General features: G+C 38.5%; 1 protein-coding gene across 2 annotated transcripts; it reads right to left on the bottom strand.

Moving 5' to 3' along the window:
* Positions 1–370: 370 nt before the first annotated feature.
* Positions 371–6,446, bottom strand: c10h1orf210 (chromosome 10 C1orf210 homolog). 2 transcript variants are annotated; one of them, XM_054790337.1, is made up of 4 exons: positions 6,339–6,446; positions 3,199–3,609; positions 2,913–3,095; positions 371–1,206 (listed from the first exon to the last, which is right to left on the bottom strand). In XM_054790337.1, exons 2-4 carry the CDS (start codon positions 3,248–3,250, stop codon positions 1,013–1,015), a joined length of 429 nt encoding a protein of 142 aa, XP_054646312.1. In that variant the 5' UTR covers positions 3,251–3,609; positions 6,339–6,446; the 3' UTR covers positions 371–1,012. The 2 variants fall into 2 exon arrangements, with proteins under 2 accessions (XP_054646312.1, XP_054646313.1); XM_054790338.1 differs by lacking the exon at positions 6,339–6,446 and adding an exon at positions 4,708–4,855.
* Between the last annotated feature and the right edge of the window lie 11,306 nt (positions 6,447–17,752).

The raw sequence follows: 17,752 nt of genomic DNA, 5'->3' as shown, positions 1-17,752 counted from the left end.
GTTTAAAGGAAGGAAATAATAAGACATTTTGGAGCAGATCTATAATGTGATTATATCTGAAGCAGATTCTCGGAAACGTTAAACGTAGAATTCATTTTACTGTGAAGGCACGTTTCCAAATTTCCCGGAAGTGGTTACTCCAGGTTGTTTCAGCTTGACTTGCTGCGCGCCGTTGACAGCTCCTTGCAGAGGAGACTGTCAGTGCGCTCCCATCAATTCGATGGTCTAAAACGATCCCGCACGCTTCATGGTCTCTTTTTGAGAAATCACAATGAATAAGTATTGTTTGTCCTCACAGTGGCAAGGTGAGTGGTCAGCACGAGTCAGTTTCGGGCGACGTAGCTCCTTCACACAAAAACACAGACATACATTTCTGGTTATTCATATATTTATTCATAATAGCAATATGTTACAATAAATTATGTCACAATTGTGACCAAATACATTAAGATTTTTCTTTTAAAACAAATAATGTGGCTGAAAGCTTAAGAGGAGGATGGTCACTTATTTACATTGCTGTTATGCTTTGGCTCTTCAAGATTTTTTTATACATTCATTACATTCATTAATACATTCATTAATTGCTCACAATTGCTCCACATTTATTATTTATTGTATTTTCAAGTAAAAGAGAGGATTTTTTTTTTAGAAAGCCCCTCTGCTCTTAAGTGAAGCAAAAGATGTCAAAAATATGATTGTTTTAAGTATGATTACAAGCTTCTTAAAATAATTCTGTGGCGTTGATACTACAATAAGTTAATAAAACTTTTATTATTTACAGCCATAAAACAATTCAGGCATGGACCACTTGGTTTGTATTAAAAAAAACAACTTTATAGACTTTGTAGGTCTGCACACTTGAACAGCAGCATTGTGTCCATAAATTGTCCATAAACACCATAATCCTGCATGCTTCAATTATTTGGTGCTCATTTTGACTTTTAAATGCGCTTTTTACAACACTGAGCAGAAAGTGTTGCTAGTGTTTATGTAGCAGAGGACACCACGCTTTCTAAGCGATGGTGAATTCAATTTCATCTATTTCTTCCTCTGTGTCCTCCATGTCTTCTGCTTCTCTTTCAGCTCTCTCCCTTTCACTTGCTGGGATGTAGTTGTCCTCAATGAAGCCATCATCATCTTCAGCACACACAGGACGATGAGGGTTCATTACACATTCCCCATGCATGTCAAACTCCACCTCCAGGCCTGAACACAAGACCACAGTGAGAATAACACCTAATTAGTCTAAAATGCAGTACAAAGTCGTCCCTCATTTATTGCGGTTAATTGGTTCCAGACCGGACCACAATAAGTGAATTTTAAGTAGGATTCCAATAAGTAGGATTTAGTATTAATACATTTAATATTTTCATACTCAGCACAGTGAAAATCTGTTAAATGACCATTATTATCTACCATTATTAGAGCCCTGTAGGCATGAAGTAACACCCCTATAGTCACCTTTACACTCTTATTATTCTTTGTTTACACCACATTGCTCAACTCTAATGCACAGGGTGCAGGATCACTGCAGGGCAAGCGACAGCCGCCACTTTAAAGGAAAACTGAATTTTGGGGGGAATTTTGCCTATCATTCTCAATCCTTATGTGAGACATGAACACAAATGTCTCAATTTTCTGTGCGTTCTAAATATATAAAAATTATACAAAATACGCCTACAAAACCCGCTATTAAAACATCTCCAAAATTTTTTATCATTTTAAAGTTTTATCATTTTATATGCATGCTGGGACCATGTTTTTAACATAGTTTGCCATAGTTTGGTCATTTAAGCATTACTGTAACGTCCTTCCGGGACGCATTGATTTCACATGGCAACATAGAAACGAACGCCACACCTCGCGTTACCTTTTCCTAACTCAAAAACACAGCAGCAGTGGCGGCTGCTCCAATATGTAGCGTCATCGTTCGGTAGCGGCCCGAGACGTTGTGAGCGAATGTGTGGCGAAGCTAGTAGCTAGCCGTGTGGTGTGGCGTGGTGTCACTACGCACGTAAAGTAGTTCTTCGGCGCAACAATGTTAATAACAATTACTGTGTAATAACAATGTCGCTGTAGTTTGCTGCATATGCAAGTCACATTATGTAAATGGAGCGCTGTTGGCGTTTTTTTCAGACGGATTTACAGTGTAGGCGGAATAGTTGCGTCCCTTTACGTGCATTCTTAACTGCTTTTATATCATTCTGAGTTATTTTCTGGTCACCAGCTCTTTAGGTTCTTCATTTTTAGTGTCGTTGTAATGGCTGATAGCTGTCAATACAGTATACATTGGAACTTGCTTAAGTTGGTCGCGCTTATATTGACAACCCAACTACAGTATGTCAACCAACTCATTACTTCCTGGTCCAACGTGTTATTATTATTAAGTTCCCACTTAAGCTGACGTTGACATACACGATCGACCACTTTTGTTGACATAAAATTTGAGATTTAAAGGGATTATTGCTATGTGAAATCATATATCGATGTTGTATTGTCATCTATCTGTGTCTTGCTAAAATGTGCACACAGTGACTTCCCATTCAAAGTAAGCTTCAGTATAAACACAATGGCTAGTTTTACTTATGTCGACAACCACTTATGTCAGCGTCAGTCGGCCAGTCTGAGGGCCGTCGAGATCAGTGAATTCCTCTGTATTGTGCTTGCTGCGGGCAGAGGTCCTTTTTTGGTCAGTGTTTGTATTTTCCTTACTGCTAATCACTTCATGGACAACACATCGTGACTGTATTCCAAAACAGCAATGCATATCAGAGGCATTTATACCCATGAGAGTATTAGCCGTTCAATATTTTGTTTGGGAACGTAAATAGAGCAGTGTCCTAAAGAAGAAGTGGAAATAACAACAGCTCTCTGGTAAAAGTGCTAATGATTTGAGTGCGTAGAGGACTGACCTGACGATTGCTCACACTGGTCATGTGTGTCTGCCTCGCTGAGCCGAGTGTGCCGGTAGCTGGCCAGGTAGTGCCTAATCACTTGACACTTAGCCACAATGGCCATGATAATGGAGAGCAAGATGGCGGTGGCCAGGACAGCCACCAGGAACTCCCACCTGTGAGAGGTGGACCTCCTTGTGTCTGAGGAAGAATAACAAATGAAGTGAATATATAATCATTTGTCTTTCAGCCCTATTTAAGAATGGTTGTAAATCAAAACGGCCTCCCCTGAAGGTTCCCTCACCATTTGGAGCTACTGTAGCTGTGGTTAGTGTGCTATTTGACAATGCGTCCATCCGTCTTTTGTCTGTCTTGCCTCTTCTGGAAAGTGTCCTCTCTTGTTAGACTCAATTTGTTGCTTCTTGAATGCAAACTCTAGCATATATTATTATATTGCATGAGAACATCGCCACCTTCCAGTTAATAACTCCTTCAGGTAGCCCAGTTGACAGTCCCACTGATGTAGCTCGAGCTAGTTTTGCAGTTCTTCAATAGGTCAAATACACTTTCAGAGATGCTTCATCCAGGGAAGAAGTGGGTGTTGTAGCCTCAGAATCCCACTAGAGGGCAACGTTGAGTGTCAGTAGACTCTTGAAGTGTTGGAAAAGTGGTGACAACCTTTTTTCCACATATGAGTCCCATTGTTTTAATCAGGCTGAGGGGAAAAATAACAAAATTAGTGGAGATAAAATGATCATTAACCTCTTCATTGCATCTTTACTAAGTCACTGTCCCATGCTCCAAATGCATCATCGGTGCAATTTTTGTAAATTATGTGTGCAAGTAAATGCATTTTTCATAATTGTGTCATACACAAAAAACAACAACAATGCAACGACCTAAATATTTCACTTAGTTTGAAGTGTGTCACCATTGCACATATTCCTTGCATCCAGAAATCCTAATTGAGTTTGAGTTGTCAGGAGCTCCAGAGGATAAGAACCACAACAGGAAAAGTGTGTCGCAAACAGGAAGGCTCGCATAGTGCGTAACCTTTTTCCTTAGGTCTGGTTGACACAAAATACGAGCACAACCACAACATTTGTGTGAACATTTTGTTTTGTGTGTCCTACAACTTCCCTAAACCACATACGAAAAAAGCTACTTTATGAGGATAGCATTTATATAATAATAGACCACAACAAATTGCAGATTTTTGGTCATAAATGTAAAAAAAAAACATAAAGCAAATAGGCAGTTCAGTGATGCGGCTAATATGTGGTCTTGTTCTGGCGTCGCGACATCTGAAGCAGATTCTCGGGAGCGCTCCCGTTTTCGTTGTTGTTCCCAGATAGTTGCGGTGTGTGGCAAGAGAATTGTGGAGCTGTTTGGTTCCGAGAGTGAAGAAGACGACTTTAGTGGTTTTAGTTCCCAGGCGAAGGACTAGGACAGCGATGAAAGACTATTGTTTGGCACTGTTTTTGAAAAAAGCACTTATTTAATTAAAAGTTTAAAAGTTTTAAAAAATGGTTGTAAATATCCCATCGTACGATGTAGATACCTGCGCCTTATAGACCGATGCGGCCTTTTTATGTACTAATTCTTTTCTCTTTAAATGTAGTGGGTGCGGAAATTACAGTAATAAGATAATAATACATTTTCATGTATCACTATCATATACTGTAAGCAGCCCCAGAATGGCATTGGTGATGCAGTGAAGTTCTACACTATACTGTGATAATTACAATGTGCTGGTGTAATCAATGAGCTGCTGGTCCAACATTAGGAATTCATGTGTAAATGTTCATTTTACCTAATCCTGTGATCACTGAGTTGTGTATTTTCAACATTCAGTTCTTCATGCTGCACATTCTCCTGATGTGGGCACCACTGTCAGTCTTGGTAAGGTGAGAAAGCACCACCTTTACATATGGCTTTCTGGTGCTTTGGCCAGTATTTGCATGTTGCAAGTCTTTATGTTGGCTCACAGTCAGGATCTAGGCAAACATGCTCTGTTTATGCCATGCAATGCTTCAACATCACATTCAGCAGGGAGGCTTTGTCTTTTTTGAGTTCGTCATATAAAATTTCCTCAGGAAGGAGGAACATTTTCTCTGACATGTCAATAAATCAGCATTAGTTTATCTGCCAATGTTTTCAAGTGATGCTTCAGTACGTCATTTTGTTTACTTTTGAAATGAAAATAGAGTATCTCCCAACATCTCCAAGATAATTTTTCACAGCAAGAGTGGCCTGTCTTTACTCTGCCAGCCATTCGACCTCTTTCCTTTCGTCCTCTCCAGCTATTTCTTCTCGGTAGGCTTGGCTGTAAACAAACCAACAGGGTCTCTTCCGGTTCTGTCCACACAAAGCAAAGCACAAAGGAGCCACACGCCATGCATTATAAGACTAGAGGAAGAGAGAAGAAATTGAGTCCATATTTGTTTGCACTTGATGCATAAGTTTGTATATGTACAAGTATGTCACAGCCTACAGTTCTGTACTTGTCTGCAAATGTCTATTAGTTTTGGTTTGTCATTCTTTCTTTGTGAGATAGGAGTCATTTTTGTAATTAATGATGGCCGGAGGGTTTAAAATATTCTTTCTGTCTGCCATCAAACATCATTAAACATCCAAATAAAATTCTGCAAATTGTATTGGAAATCTTTGGAGCTGCACACCGCATTATTGTCCAAAATAGGATGGCAATTAAAAGTGCATTTGATCATTTCTCATCACAAAATGCCTCACGCTTCATGTAGTGCTTATCAGAGCTGACACTGTCTCTATATGCTGCAATTGTACAGTACAGCGTCAAACATCACAGCTAATACATCCCCCAGCCGACCCTCACCCCTAAACTTCGCAGAGCAGCAAAACAAGACTCCCCTTTCCCATCTTATCCCACTGCCAAGTTGAAGTATTTTCATCCAGTGTAAAATCTGCGGAGGAGTTTGACAGTGGCATTGTTTTTTCAAGGACATTAGCACACACTCAATTCCAAATGAAACATCTACTCTTATTGAGTAGTCTGGAGATTAAAAATGAATGGAAACCCTTGATTTTGCCTGTCAGTGGCAATCACGAGGAAGTAAAACACCACCCTTTTTCACCTGCACTATGACCAAATATGACAATGGTTAAACTTTAGTTTCAGCACCTGTCTGGTAATTAATAACTGTGCCTCCTACACAGTGGAAAAATAGCCTACGAATCAGTGCTAGTTTAGGTTCCAAACAATAAATGGCTAACTTTTAACATTTTAAAATTCAATTTTAAATATTAAATAACTGAAACCATCGGTGCACAATGCAGGAACTGGAATGTGAAGTCAAACAAAACAATGTTTTAAGAAAACTATCTTGGCATTCATTTACATTGACTTATTGTAATTGCAATTGGAATTATTCACTTTCAAGCTCTGTTGTTTAGAAGTAGACGTACCTGATCACTTGTAATTCTCATCCTGCCTGAAAGAGATGATGCGAGGTAAGCCGGCTCTCAGGTTTCAAGCTCACTCCATTTTTCGGCTTGTAAAGAGGACAAACATCGTGCAAAGGTTGAGAGAGGCGTGGCCTGCAGCTACTTCCCTGAAGCACTGTTAATGAGTAACATGGGGACTAAGGTGTGCTCCCGCTCACCTGCTGTTTTTGATCTGGTCAGTCAAGTGCTCTCGTCCATTAGCACCAAACCAGGAAGAGGTCCTGGATGACACTATAGTGACAAAAATATTAGGAGAGCAACAGAAAATAACATATAAATGTTTAAAAAGCCATGTAAGGAAAGACATTAAGACAAGGACAAAGGTGTTGGGTCTGATTGAGAGATTTGTCCCTATATTTTTGTCGATATAGTGCATGATGTAACAAAAGAATAGGGTTTTCACATTGTCACATGTGTCCAGATTGCTAGTTCTGCAAAAATACAGTATATTTCCCTCTGGGGATGACTCAAAGCAGTGTGTGTGTTCGACTTTCATGTGGCGAGCATGTGAGGGATTTTTTAATACTTTTAGTCAGGGGTGAGCAAAGTGTGGACTCGGGCCCGTTTGCAGCCATGGCTGCTTTTTTATTGGACCGTGGCACCTTGTAAAAATATAATTTTACAATAAAACTAAAAAAAAAAAAAAAAAGCGCAAAATTGGAAAAGTCAGCAGTCATTTTATAAGAATAAAGGCAAAATATTAAGATAAAAAAGTTGTAATCTAACAAAAAAACGTATAATTTTATGAGAGTAACATTGTAATATTATGAGGAAAAGTAGCGTCATTTTAATAACATAAATTGGGCAAAGTTATAATGTTAGGAAAATAAAGTCATAATTACGAGAAGAAAGTTGAAATAAAGTAAACATTTAAAAAAAAAACAGCACAAATGGAAAAAACAGCTGTAATGTTATGAGAATAAAGTCAAAATATTATGACAAAATAAGTTGTATTCCAACGAAAAAAAAAAGCACTTTTATGAGAATTAACTTGGATTATTATGAGGAAAAGTAGTGTAATTGTAGAAGCATAGAGTTGAAATATTAAAGAAAAATATGTTATGTTAAAAGTCACAATATTATGATTAACAAAACAAAATAAAGTTGTAATTTTTGGAAAATTAGGATGGGGAAAAAGTTATAATATGATGTGAATAAAGTCAAAATATTATGGGAATAAAGCCCAATATTTCGAAAATAAAATTGACAAAGATTATTTGAGAAGAAAGTTGAAATATTTTGAAAATTTTAAAATACAGCAAAAATGGGAGGGTAAAAAAGCAAAGAAGGACTGGAGTTCAAACTAATAATATGTTTTTTCCCTGAGATGCAGTCTTTTCCTGAAATATATATAACTTCTCAGCATATCTTCATGTATTGCTTTACGAAAAATCAAAGTGGCCCTTGCATGCTTTCATTTTTCAGTATGTGTCCCTTGATCGAAAATGTTGGGACACCCCTGTTTTATTGTAACTAAAGGAGAGGAACGTAGGTAAGTGTGTGCAGTACACATTGTGCAGCAAGAAGTTTTGTTTGTTTGAGATGAAAAGCCTGTGGGGACACGACAGACGCCGGGTAGCTCTGAAAGGAAAAACGAGGTGACCCTGAAAACAATAGGGCCACTTCCTGGACCCTGGGCGATGCTCTCTATAGCGCTCTCCCTCCCTCACTCTTCCTTTCTCCCAATGTCTTTCAGGATGCTTCAACTGTGCATCTTGAAGTTTGGGACAGGGATTACAAATGATACCTCATCTGAAAGAAGCAGATCGTAAGAACTCATAAGGGAGTCATCATTTATTTGATTTTCACTGATTTTCACCTAACCAGATACATACGCACAATACTGCATAAGGAGATCAAGAGCCATATTAAAAATGTACATCTGGGGTGTCCAAACGTTTTGAAAAAATTGCAGGATGCACCACTTTGATACATTTCATTCATTAAAGATGCTAAAACCAATCCAATATATGTCAATATATGCTACAATATATATGCAAAAAAACAACATCTTAGCTTAGTCTTATAGGTGACAAAGTGAATTAGTGAAACATCAAATAATATATCTCAGTGATCCCCAACCCCCGGGCCGTGGGTCATTTGGTACCGGGCCGCACAGAAAGAAGAAATAATTTCCATGGTGTTTTAATTTGAAAAGTGGCCGGATTCTCTCTGTTACATCTGTCTCACTTGACGCATGTCCATTGTGCAGCTGCCAACTGTCGCTCTACTGCTGCTGTATTTTTACCATTTTTCTTTCACCTCATATTTGGTCTCCAATGCTGATACTATGTGGGAATGCATAAAGGTAAGTTTTGATGACTTATTGAGTGCTAATGTGCACGTTTGTCTCAAGTTAATTCATGCTAGCGCACTGCCTTTTACCACGTAATAATCTCTCAGTGGAAAAACTCCAGGCTTGAACTGGTGGATGGTGGGTCGGCATTCATTTTGTGCTTTTATTGTGATCTTGTTCATATCTTAGTTTTACACAATACATCATAAATAAGATAAATTAGATTGCTATAATGTACGAACCCCCACCCCCTGGTCCGCGGGAGATTTGTGGGAACACAAGCCGGTCCGTGGGTCAAAAAAGGTTGGGGACCACTGATATATCTCATTAATAATGTTGCAACTAATAATTATGTGACTAATATAAAAAACGTATTGTGATGGGGCTGAAGTTACTGCATTTTCCATGACTTGGTGTATTATTTTAAGTTTTATTGGAGGGCTCTACTAAAAAAACATATTTAGAAGGTCCTTAAAAGGTTTTCTATGCTCTAAATATGAAAATATTGGATTTATAAATCGGGTCTGGAATCAATTAATCGTGATAAATGAGGGAATACTGTACTGATGCAGTCAGATTAAGTGCTGAAGTGAATCATAAACGCTATTCTGCATCTTTTGTCATGTTGGCCAGGTGCACACAAATAAAACTAAAACAAATAACTTTCAAATTGTTGTTGACAGCCGCTGTGAGGTATGAGGTAATGTCCAAACGTTTGTAAACAACTTCAAGATGTTTTGCAGCAGGTGTGGGGGAGAGTGTACAGGGGCTTTCCGTATTTTCTACCATGGGATGTTGGCTATTTATCTTCTCAAAGAGATGGTAGAGGCCTGCGGCCATGGCCATCTCTGTGAGGAAGATAGGGAGGGTTTGCTTTGTCGTCTAGAAGGAGGAAATGACAACACGTGGCACACTGTACAGAACAATAGAGAGACACACTTCTCAGAGCCTTATAACACACAACTCACATTGTGACCATTAAATAACATGAGAACATCTATAGTAATCCCAGCTGGACTCACAATTTTTCCTTTTGCGTTCCATAGGGATTTGTAGGCAACTTAGTGTAAATTTACAAGGTTACAGCTTCACATTGTTAGCATTTTTCCAGTTTGTGTGTCCATATGTGGGCTCCATCTGGAAATATGATAACATGAACGCAGCAATTTCACATCTGCTTCAAATCTGAACATTTTTGAAGGGAGACGCTACAATTGTATATAAAATCTAAAAGTCTTCCATTCATCTGCATACTAGATCGGCCTATACACAATTGGAAACAATTTCATTAAACAAAAAAGGCCTCCAGTGTCTTACTCTTGACTGCTTGGATGATGACCCAGATTTATCACCGTGGGAGCATTTATGTAGAAAGTGACCATGTTGAATGTGGTTGAAGTCTCCTGCAGAGCAAATTGTGACACAGCAGAGTGCAAGTCTGGTATAGAGGTTGTTTATGCACAGCTTCAGAGCGGTAGGTGCAGCGAATCGATGCATATCATGAATTGTGTATGTTTTACAAAATGAGTTATTGGATCATTGTCCACACCCATAAGGAATAGTTATATGATTTTTATGACTAAACAATCCAGATTTATTTCAGCACAAAAATGTTCCTTACTCGTCAATTTTTTTTAGCATAAGTAAAAGAAAAAAAAAGACAAAATCACACAAAAACTGAGGCATTCGATAACCGAGGTTCCACTGTGTTTTGTCTGTATTTGTGCTAACTAACATTGCAATGGTCCCTGGCAAAGGTAATAGCATGTGACTGCACTGGTCAAGTGTACGATACCCATTAACCAATTCAACTCCTCTGCTCAGTTCATAGCTAAGTTGCATGTAAGGTAAGAATATGTCAACACCTTCTCGCTGGTGCATGCATGCTCACTCTGGCTGTGTTCCTAATGGAAACAAGACTCAATGGGCTGCAGAGCTAAAGAACTCTGCGAGTGTGTAAGCAAACATAAACTTGTTTCAGACAAGAGCTGAGACCCTCCGCCCTGTAGCTCTTTGACCACCATTACTTCCACAGGCCTTTTCCTGCCTGTTGGCTGACTCCTGCCCCTGCGCTGCCTCCACTTCCTTCACACACATATCAGCCTGGAGCAGCAGTCCCTCTTCCTGAGTCTAGCTCAAGTTCTCTGGACGCTCTCGACGACCAACAATTGCTTATGGCTCTCTTTCTCTCTCTCCCTCCCTCACTCTCTCTGCTTTCTTAAGTCCTCACATGTTCTCACACCAACGTTCCAAGTTATTTTGCTGTTTTACTGTTCCTGCAGGTTCAGCTGTAATTAGTCTCAATGGATATTGAAATGTACACAAAGTGCTCAGCCTCGTTGCACTGCCTCTTATTGCGGCACTCCCACAGTATATTTCAAATTCCGATACATCCCACAGATATACAGTATTGCTGGATCCAATACCACGCCCTTTCCCCAATTTCCTCCTTTATCCATTTTCAGATGGTACAGATATACCTGTAATTATGAACGGCAGCCCTCCTTGCATTCTTCTGAGGTGTTTCAATGTGCTGAGAGTTGAATTTGATATGTAAAACAGACCAAAGGTCTGAAGTTCAAATTCAGTTTTATAAACAGTTGAGTGTTTCTAAGCTGTTTGGGAAGCATTAACCACACTCAGTTTGTTGCTAGTCTGCTGACTGTCTGAAAATGTGTTCTCCCACATGATCCTACTGGGGGGGGCCCTATCTCTCCTTGTTACATCCAAAGGTTGACTCCATGCTGTTATGTTTCGGACTTCCATTGTCTGTTACGCAGCCTTTCCACAACACTAATAACAAGGCGTGTGTCTGTGTAAACGACAGCTACCTGTTGGGTCAGCAGAGATGCAAAACGTCAACATCCTGTCACCATGGAGGGTCTGTTTGGTGTCAACCTATTCTGCATCTGCTGATAGACCTCGATCACCTTCATAACCACCGCCAGAGTCCACCATCACCACGGGAGACTGCCTGGGAGATTGGGGTTGGTGAAGGGTCAGTCTGTCCAAATTCTGTCTGCTGTTTTCTTTCCAGTAACGTGAGCAATGGAAAATAATTGTTGGAAAATATATTGCAGTTAAAATACTTTAAATAAGCACAAAGGAGAAAACAGGAAACTTAGACAATGCTAAAGCATACCAGTGGTTAAAGCTTTGTCGGGATGGAGTGATATTTCAGCGTAAACATTGTCTGGTTTGGTGATGAGGGCAAGAAAGAAGAGTAATTCCTACAAAGCGGTAAAACATGGAATTTTTGTAGGTATGTGCACAACATGTTAATGTCCTCTGAGTAGGTGTCGCATATTCCAGCTAACTAGCAAATCAATCAAATGGTGATCAAAACAATACCTTTTACCTTCCGTTTTCAGGAATAATGCTCCTTTTTGATCAGCAGTGTCATGTCTGCAAACTATTGTAATGCTACATGAATACATGTTTAAAGCCATCAATCTTATTATGATATTTATATTATAATTATATATAGTAGTACAGCAATGTTGTAATTAAACTAATCTTCATTACGGGTACTTAATCATTTAAAATGTTCTTTTTTTCCATCAGTGTATTATTCTCACTGCTAAAATCCATGTGGATGAATGACATAGTGTAACTGGACGGTGGTGCGTGGGTACATTATGGAATTTGTGTTTAACAATCAAAGTCTAGTGTTTTTTTTACGTGTTTTAAAATTGTTTATAAATACAGCAATCCCTCATTTATCACGGTTAACTGGTTCAAGACCCGACCGTGTTAAGTATATTTTAGCGTTGTAAAATTCCTTATTCATAAATGGAATATGTTCTTAGTTAGAGTATAGATAACCTTCTAAATATGGTGTTAAACATTATTAGTGCCCTCTAAATATAAAATAACATCCCTATGGTCACATTTACACTCATATTACCCAATATAGTTGAAATAATAATAGAAAATACGCCATAATACAGACTTATACATATATAGTTCCTTGTTTTTCCAGTTTCTGGGTACTGGTGCTGCCTGCGGTAGCTATTCTCTCATCAATGTAACATAATGTAAAATTACTCACACCTAGTGACCAGTGGAGAATACTACATCAAATCACAGAATAATGCGTTTTCTGAATGCCTTATTTGAATTTAAGTGCATATTGCCATTTTTATGCTTGAAAATGCTTAAATTAGGCCCAATGCTTATATGTTTAGCAAGTAGTCAACCACGAAACACCAATATTTATCAATGAATATATTTTGAAAAACCACGATAGAGTGAAGCTGTGAAATTCAAAGTGCGATGTGGCGAAGGACGGCTGTGTCATTATTATTAAAAAGTCACACGAGTGAGGGTTGAAAGAAAAATGTAATTTACCTCCAGATTCACAACTAAAAAAATAATAACAGATCCAGTATGATGGAATGTTGTGATGAGGTAAAGCATAAATATTACAGGTGTTCGAATGAGTTCAGTTTCTACAAGGTGCTGTGGGTCAAATTTTAATGTAAGTCGGAACTACCTAAATTAAGACTTAAGTCACTCACACTGTACACAGAACACATGGAGGACATAAAATCCAATACAGTAATAAAAACATTAAATACAAGAATTCAATGAAACAGTAATAAGAAAAGAGAGAACAATTCCTTTCCGTCATCTCTTATTGGGAGAAGGACGAAGAAGAGGCAGGAGAAGCTGCAGAAGAAGTGTCGATTCTGGTCTTCCAGCCAAAGCACCTAGCAACCTTTCTATCTCAAAAATAAGACCACTACACTGCTTAGTTATTACTGTCGCTTTCACAGGGGCAATGAAGTTTTTAATGAATTTGTGGGAGTGCGTTCATAACCACGAAACGTAACAAGAAACGCTGTAAACCAAAGACCACCGGTACGTTACCTACATACAGGAAGACACCCTGGTATACTTTTAGTCTGTAAAAGGACATTTGCAAGTCTTAGCTGTATTGTTCCAAAAACTAGACTGGACACAAATGTGCTCCTGGTATGTAATTGTGTAAATGAGAAGGAAATACTCCTGTGATAATAGTGCTCCGGCCTTTTTAGTTTGGAAAGACTGCTTTCAAAACAAGTGGCTTATCAAGGTTTAATGGCTCCTTATCATTTTGGAAATCCGACTTAAGATTGTGGTTTTTCCGTGCTTGCATAAATGCACAGGCTCAGCCTCAAGAAATCTTTTTTTTTTTTTTTATTTCCTTCATACAGGGGTGTTACAGGGTGTTAGTGACACTCAAACCTATAGCCTCTCAGGGCCCCGCAGGATCAGTGCGTGTGGAGCTGGGCCAGCTCACTACACAATGAGGGGAAATGGGAATTTAATACAAACTTTCTCACAAAGCCACAGAAGACCTCCCGTCTGAGTTGTTGGTCTACCTCCTAGGCACCCCCGGCTTTGCCATCATCACCTTCCCACACTGCAACCTCAACAACATGTCAGAAACCATTACAAACACTCAGTATCACACTCCTGTAAATGCACTGCATGAACACAGTGGGAGGCAATTCCAAAGTCTTTTAGTTGTCCCACAGTGACTTTTCATGATTGCTGGAAAACATTTGCATCATGCAAGACCAATAGCATCATATCTATGCAAGGGGTTAAATTTGTAATATGAGACTGCATGGTAAAATACAGTACAGCAGGTTTACCACTGACATTGAAGGTCTCGGCTGCACCGCACAGCTTTTACATCCGAATCCAGGGCTATAGATTAGCCCATATATGGGTTGTCACAATACCAAAATTGGTCTTACTTTACAAAAATGTACACAAATACAGTAATTACTGAAGAACTAATGAGCAACTAATGACTAAGGCACATACATTTAGAGTAGTTACTGAGGAACTAATGAAGAACTAATGAGGAACTAATGAGTAGATTTTTTGGTAGGCAGCAGAATTTAGGGCTGCATTTATCACAGCACATCTTCCAGGCCTTGAAGCAGCAAATCAACCCAAGACCATCACACTACCACCATCATATTTTACTGTTGGTATGATGTTTTTCTGAAATGTGATGTTACAGCAGTGGCCTTTAAGTATAAAAAATCTCGATAAAAGTAACTCCTCTTCTTTTTTTAATCTAAAATAGTTGACTATTGTTACTAGTTATGACCACGTTTATAAGCACAGTATTGTTTGTTTTGAATATACTGGGAGGCCAATGCTGTTCTTTTTTTAATGTAGAGTTACATCCGACACCTGGTACTGCAATTTTAATTCTGTCCAAAAAGATGTTGAAGCACAGTGATTTTGTAATACTTAAGAGTTTTCAATAAAGTAGTGAATTTAAAAATACATGGGTACCTTAAAAAAAAAAAATTGGTATTGAATAAGTATTGAGAATCATGGAAATTCACAGGTATTGGTCCATTTTGGCCAATTCGTCTTTGCAGAATTGTTGTAATTCAACCAGATTGGAAGGTTTTTGAGCATTGCCTGCCTTTTTAAGATCATGCCCCAGCAACTCAATAGGATTCAGGTCAGGACTTTGAGTAGGCCGGTCCAAAGTCAGGGGAGGCAGGTGAGGCAAAGCCTGTCATGATGAAAATATAAAAAAAAGAATAACAACATGGAATAAATATTAATATTTGTCCATTAAACTGTATTATAAGTGTATTTTCTGTATGATTCCAATCTTTAACATTTTCTTCAGTAGAAAATTGCAGAATTTGCACGTTTCCTGATCAAATACAAGGCTGACACATAAAATGAGGCTGCCATGAGCACCTCATTAGTGCCATTATTAGTCTTGCTAATCAAACAACAGGGGTGCAGGCGTGGCTGAGTTGGAAGGCACTTGTCACTTTTTTTTGACAGCAGCAGCGACATCTGGAGAGCAGCAAGTCAAGTAGGAGGATTATATACCCAAGCTCACCATGAGGTGATTGACTTTTACAACAAAGTATCAGTCCTTTTCCTGGAAATGGATAGGGTGCACGTACTTCTTAACCAAAGTGATTATTCTCTATTTTGGTGGATATCCTCTTAATGAGAAACCATCGTTAACATAAAAAAAAAATTCAAAAGGAGTCAGTGCCTTACTAGCCATGAACCTCACAGTATGTCACTGATTATACAGCATACAAACTTTATACTGTACTAGCTTACTATTGCAGATGCTGCTCGTAATTCATCTTTAATATCATCTTTAATATCATAAAAGTCATAGACATGCACTGCTTTTCTTGGCAGTGGTTCAAGCCAGCAGGTTTAATTACCAACAAAGATGTTTTACTGCATTGATGTCCATCTAAAAACACAGCTGTATGGCCACACCAGTATGTCAACTGCACTAGAGTATAATGTATTGCATATGCAAACAGTCTCATGAACTAATGCACTGGTGTTCAGCTCCTGACAGCTTTTATGAAGCCAGAGGTTGCAGCATCTGTGCTAACCCAGCAATTTGTCTTTTCCCTGCAAGCTCCCTCTGGAAAGCAGCATCAACAGAATGCAACACTGTCACATTACTCTTATTATCAGTTTAGGCCTGAATACCACAGCCTGTAAAATACTTTTTTTGGGCATTTTTTGGCCCCTTGTGCAATGCAAATGGTCTAAACAAGTGCCAGTCTGTATCATTTCAAATGATTTCTTTTTTGAGGATGTTTTGGAACACATCTATTCGAAGCATCTTTTGGGGCGATGTCTGAGCTAAACAAAAATGATGTGTGTGTCAAGATCCTTTGTGGGAAAAGTAAACCCACTGATTTGAAGTTACATACTGTTACTATTTCATTATGGGAGTGCATAGGTAGCGTTATGATTTATTTATTACAATGTATTAACTTGCCAATACACCAGGTATGATATCATTTTACGGTCGTGTGATTGTGAATAAAGGCAAAATCGGAAAAACCCTGTCAGTGTTCATGTGCTTTTGGACCTAACTGTACGTTAACAGTTCTGCAAATATTTGTTTCCCCTCTGTTTTGTATACTTTACCGTACGAGTGAATATTCCTTGCAGGCTCAAGAAAACTAAGTGAACCCTGGAAATTGAAAACAGGAAATCTCAGACAATAAGGAGTAGAGTTAACTCGTAGCTGATTGTCTGAATCTACAAGGAAATGCAACAAAAACATCAAATCAGTCTCACACTTTTTGCCGAGAAAATGGGAGAAGACGTGTGTTTCAAAGTTAGCCAGAGCAGACCTTTTAAAGAATCACAGACAAAATAACAGTATAGACACAACAAGCACATTGTTCGTTATTTCCTCAGAGCTGAGGCAGGGAGGAGCATGGATTCTTCACCAGACCAGACCTGCAAGGATTGGAACCAACTCAGTGAGGTGATAGAACAAAGATGTTGCATTTGGCACAACATTACCAGCAGACAGGGATGGGCGATACTGCAAATTTTGATATCGATCCGAAACCAAGTAAATACAGGGACCACTATTGGCTACACTGATATTGATACATTTTTCTTGCTATTTTTCAAGATCAGTGAATGATTTTGTGTTTTTCAATTTGTTGCTCCTGATGAAAATCAGAATAAAACACAGGACAGAGGTTTTAGGCCAAAAAAGATATATACTGTCTAATCAACAAACTTATTTGTCAACAATTTAACAATGCATTGTTATAACAGTATAACATAATGTAACAATATCAACAAAATAATACAGTTATTCAACTTATTCCCTTTTATTACATACAATCGTTTGAGCGAAATGAAGTTAACCGTGCAAAATAGCTAAACAGTTATGATTGGCAGTTACGCCAGAAGTTGGACCCCACAACAGAGACAGAGACAGAGACAATGATTTATAGCACAGTTGTCCCTCGCTTTTCCAAATATATTGATTAAAAAAATCTATTGGGGTTGATCGTAGTCCCTGTTTTGCGGTTGACTACAGCCTGTACTTAGTCAATAATAAAAATGGCTAAATGATCAAAAATACAAATACAAGGCATCCAGAAGACATACTATAATGACACATTCAAAGACAAACGCCTATGTTATGTTTGTTTATCTGATGTAGCGTCATCATCAAACAAGATGCAGTATTATCACAGTTAGTGGTTGTGTGTAAGAAGTGTGTGTGTAATTACAATGTACAAGTACGTAAGTATTATTA

The sequence above is a fragment of the Dunckerocampus dactyliophorus genome, chromosome 10 (assembly GCF_027744805.1).
Source record: "Dunckerocampus dactyliophorus isolate RoL2022-P2 chromosome 10, RoL_Ddac_1.1, whole genome shotgun sequence".
Taxonomy (NCBI): domain Eukaryota; kingdom Metazoa; phylum Chordata; class Actinopteri; order Syngnathiformes; family Syngnathidae; genus Dunckerocampus; species Dunckerocampus dactyliophorus.
The sequence above is the reverse complement of the archived record's forward strand: the minus strand, read 5'-3'. Positions and strand labels throughout refer to the sequence as shown.

Coding starts and splice junctions, on each gene's coding strand:
- c10h1orf210 (XM_054790337.1), bottom strand. CDS start 3,250: ATGGACGCATTGTCAAATAGCACACTAACCACAGCTACAGTAGCTCCA. Junction 3,096..3,198: donor AGCTACAGTAGCTCCAAATG/GTGAGGGAACCT, acceptor ATTCTTCCTCAG/ACACAAGGAGGTCCACCTCT. Junction 1,207..2,912: donor CCAGTGTGAGCAATCGTCAG/GTCAGTCCTCTA, acceptor TCTTGTGTTCAG/GCCTGGAGGTGGAGTTTGAC.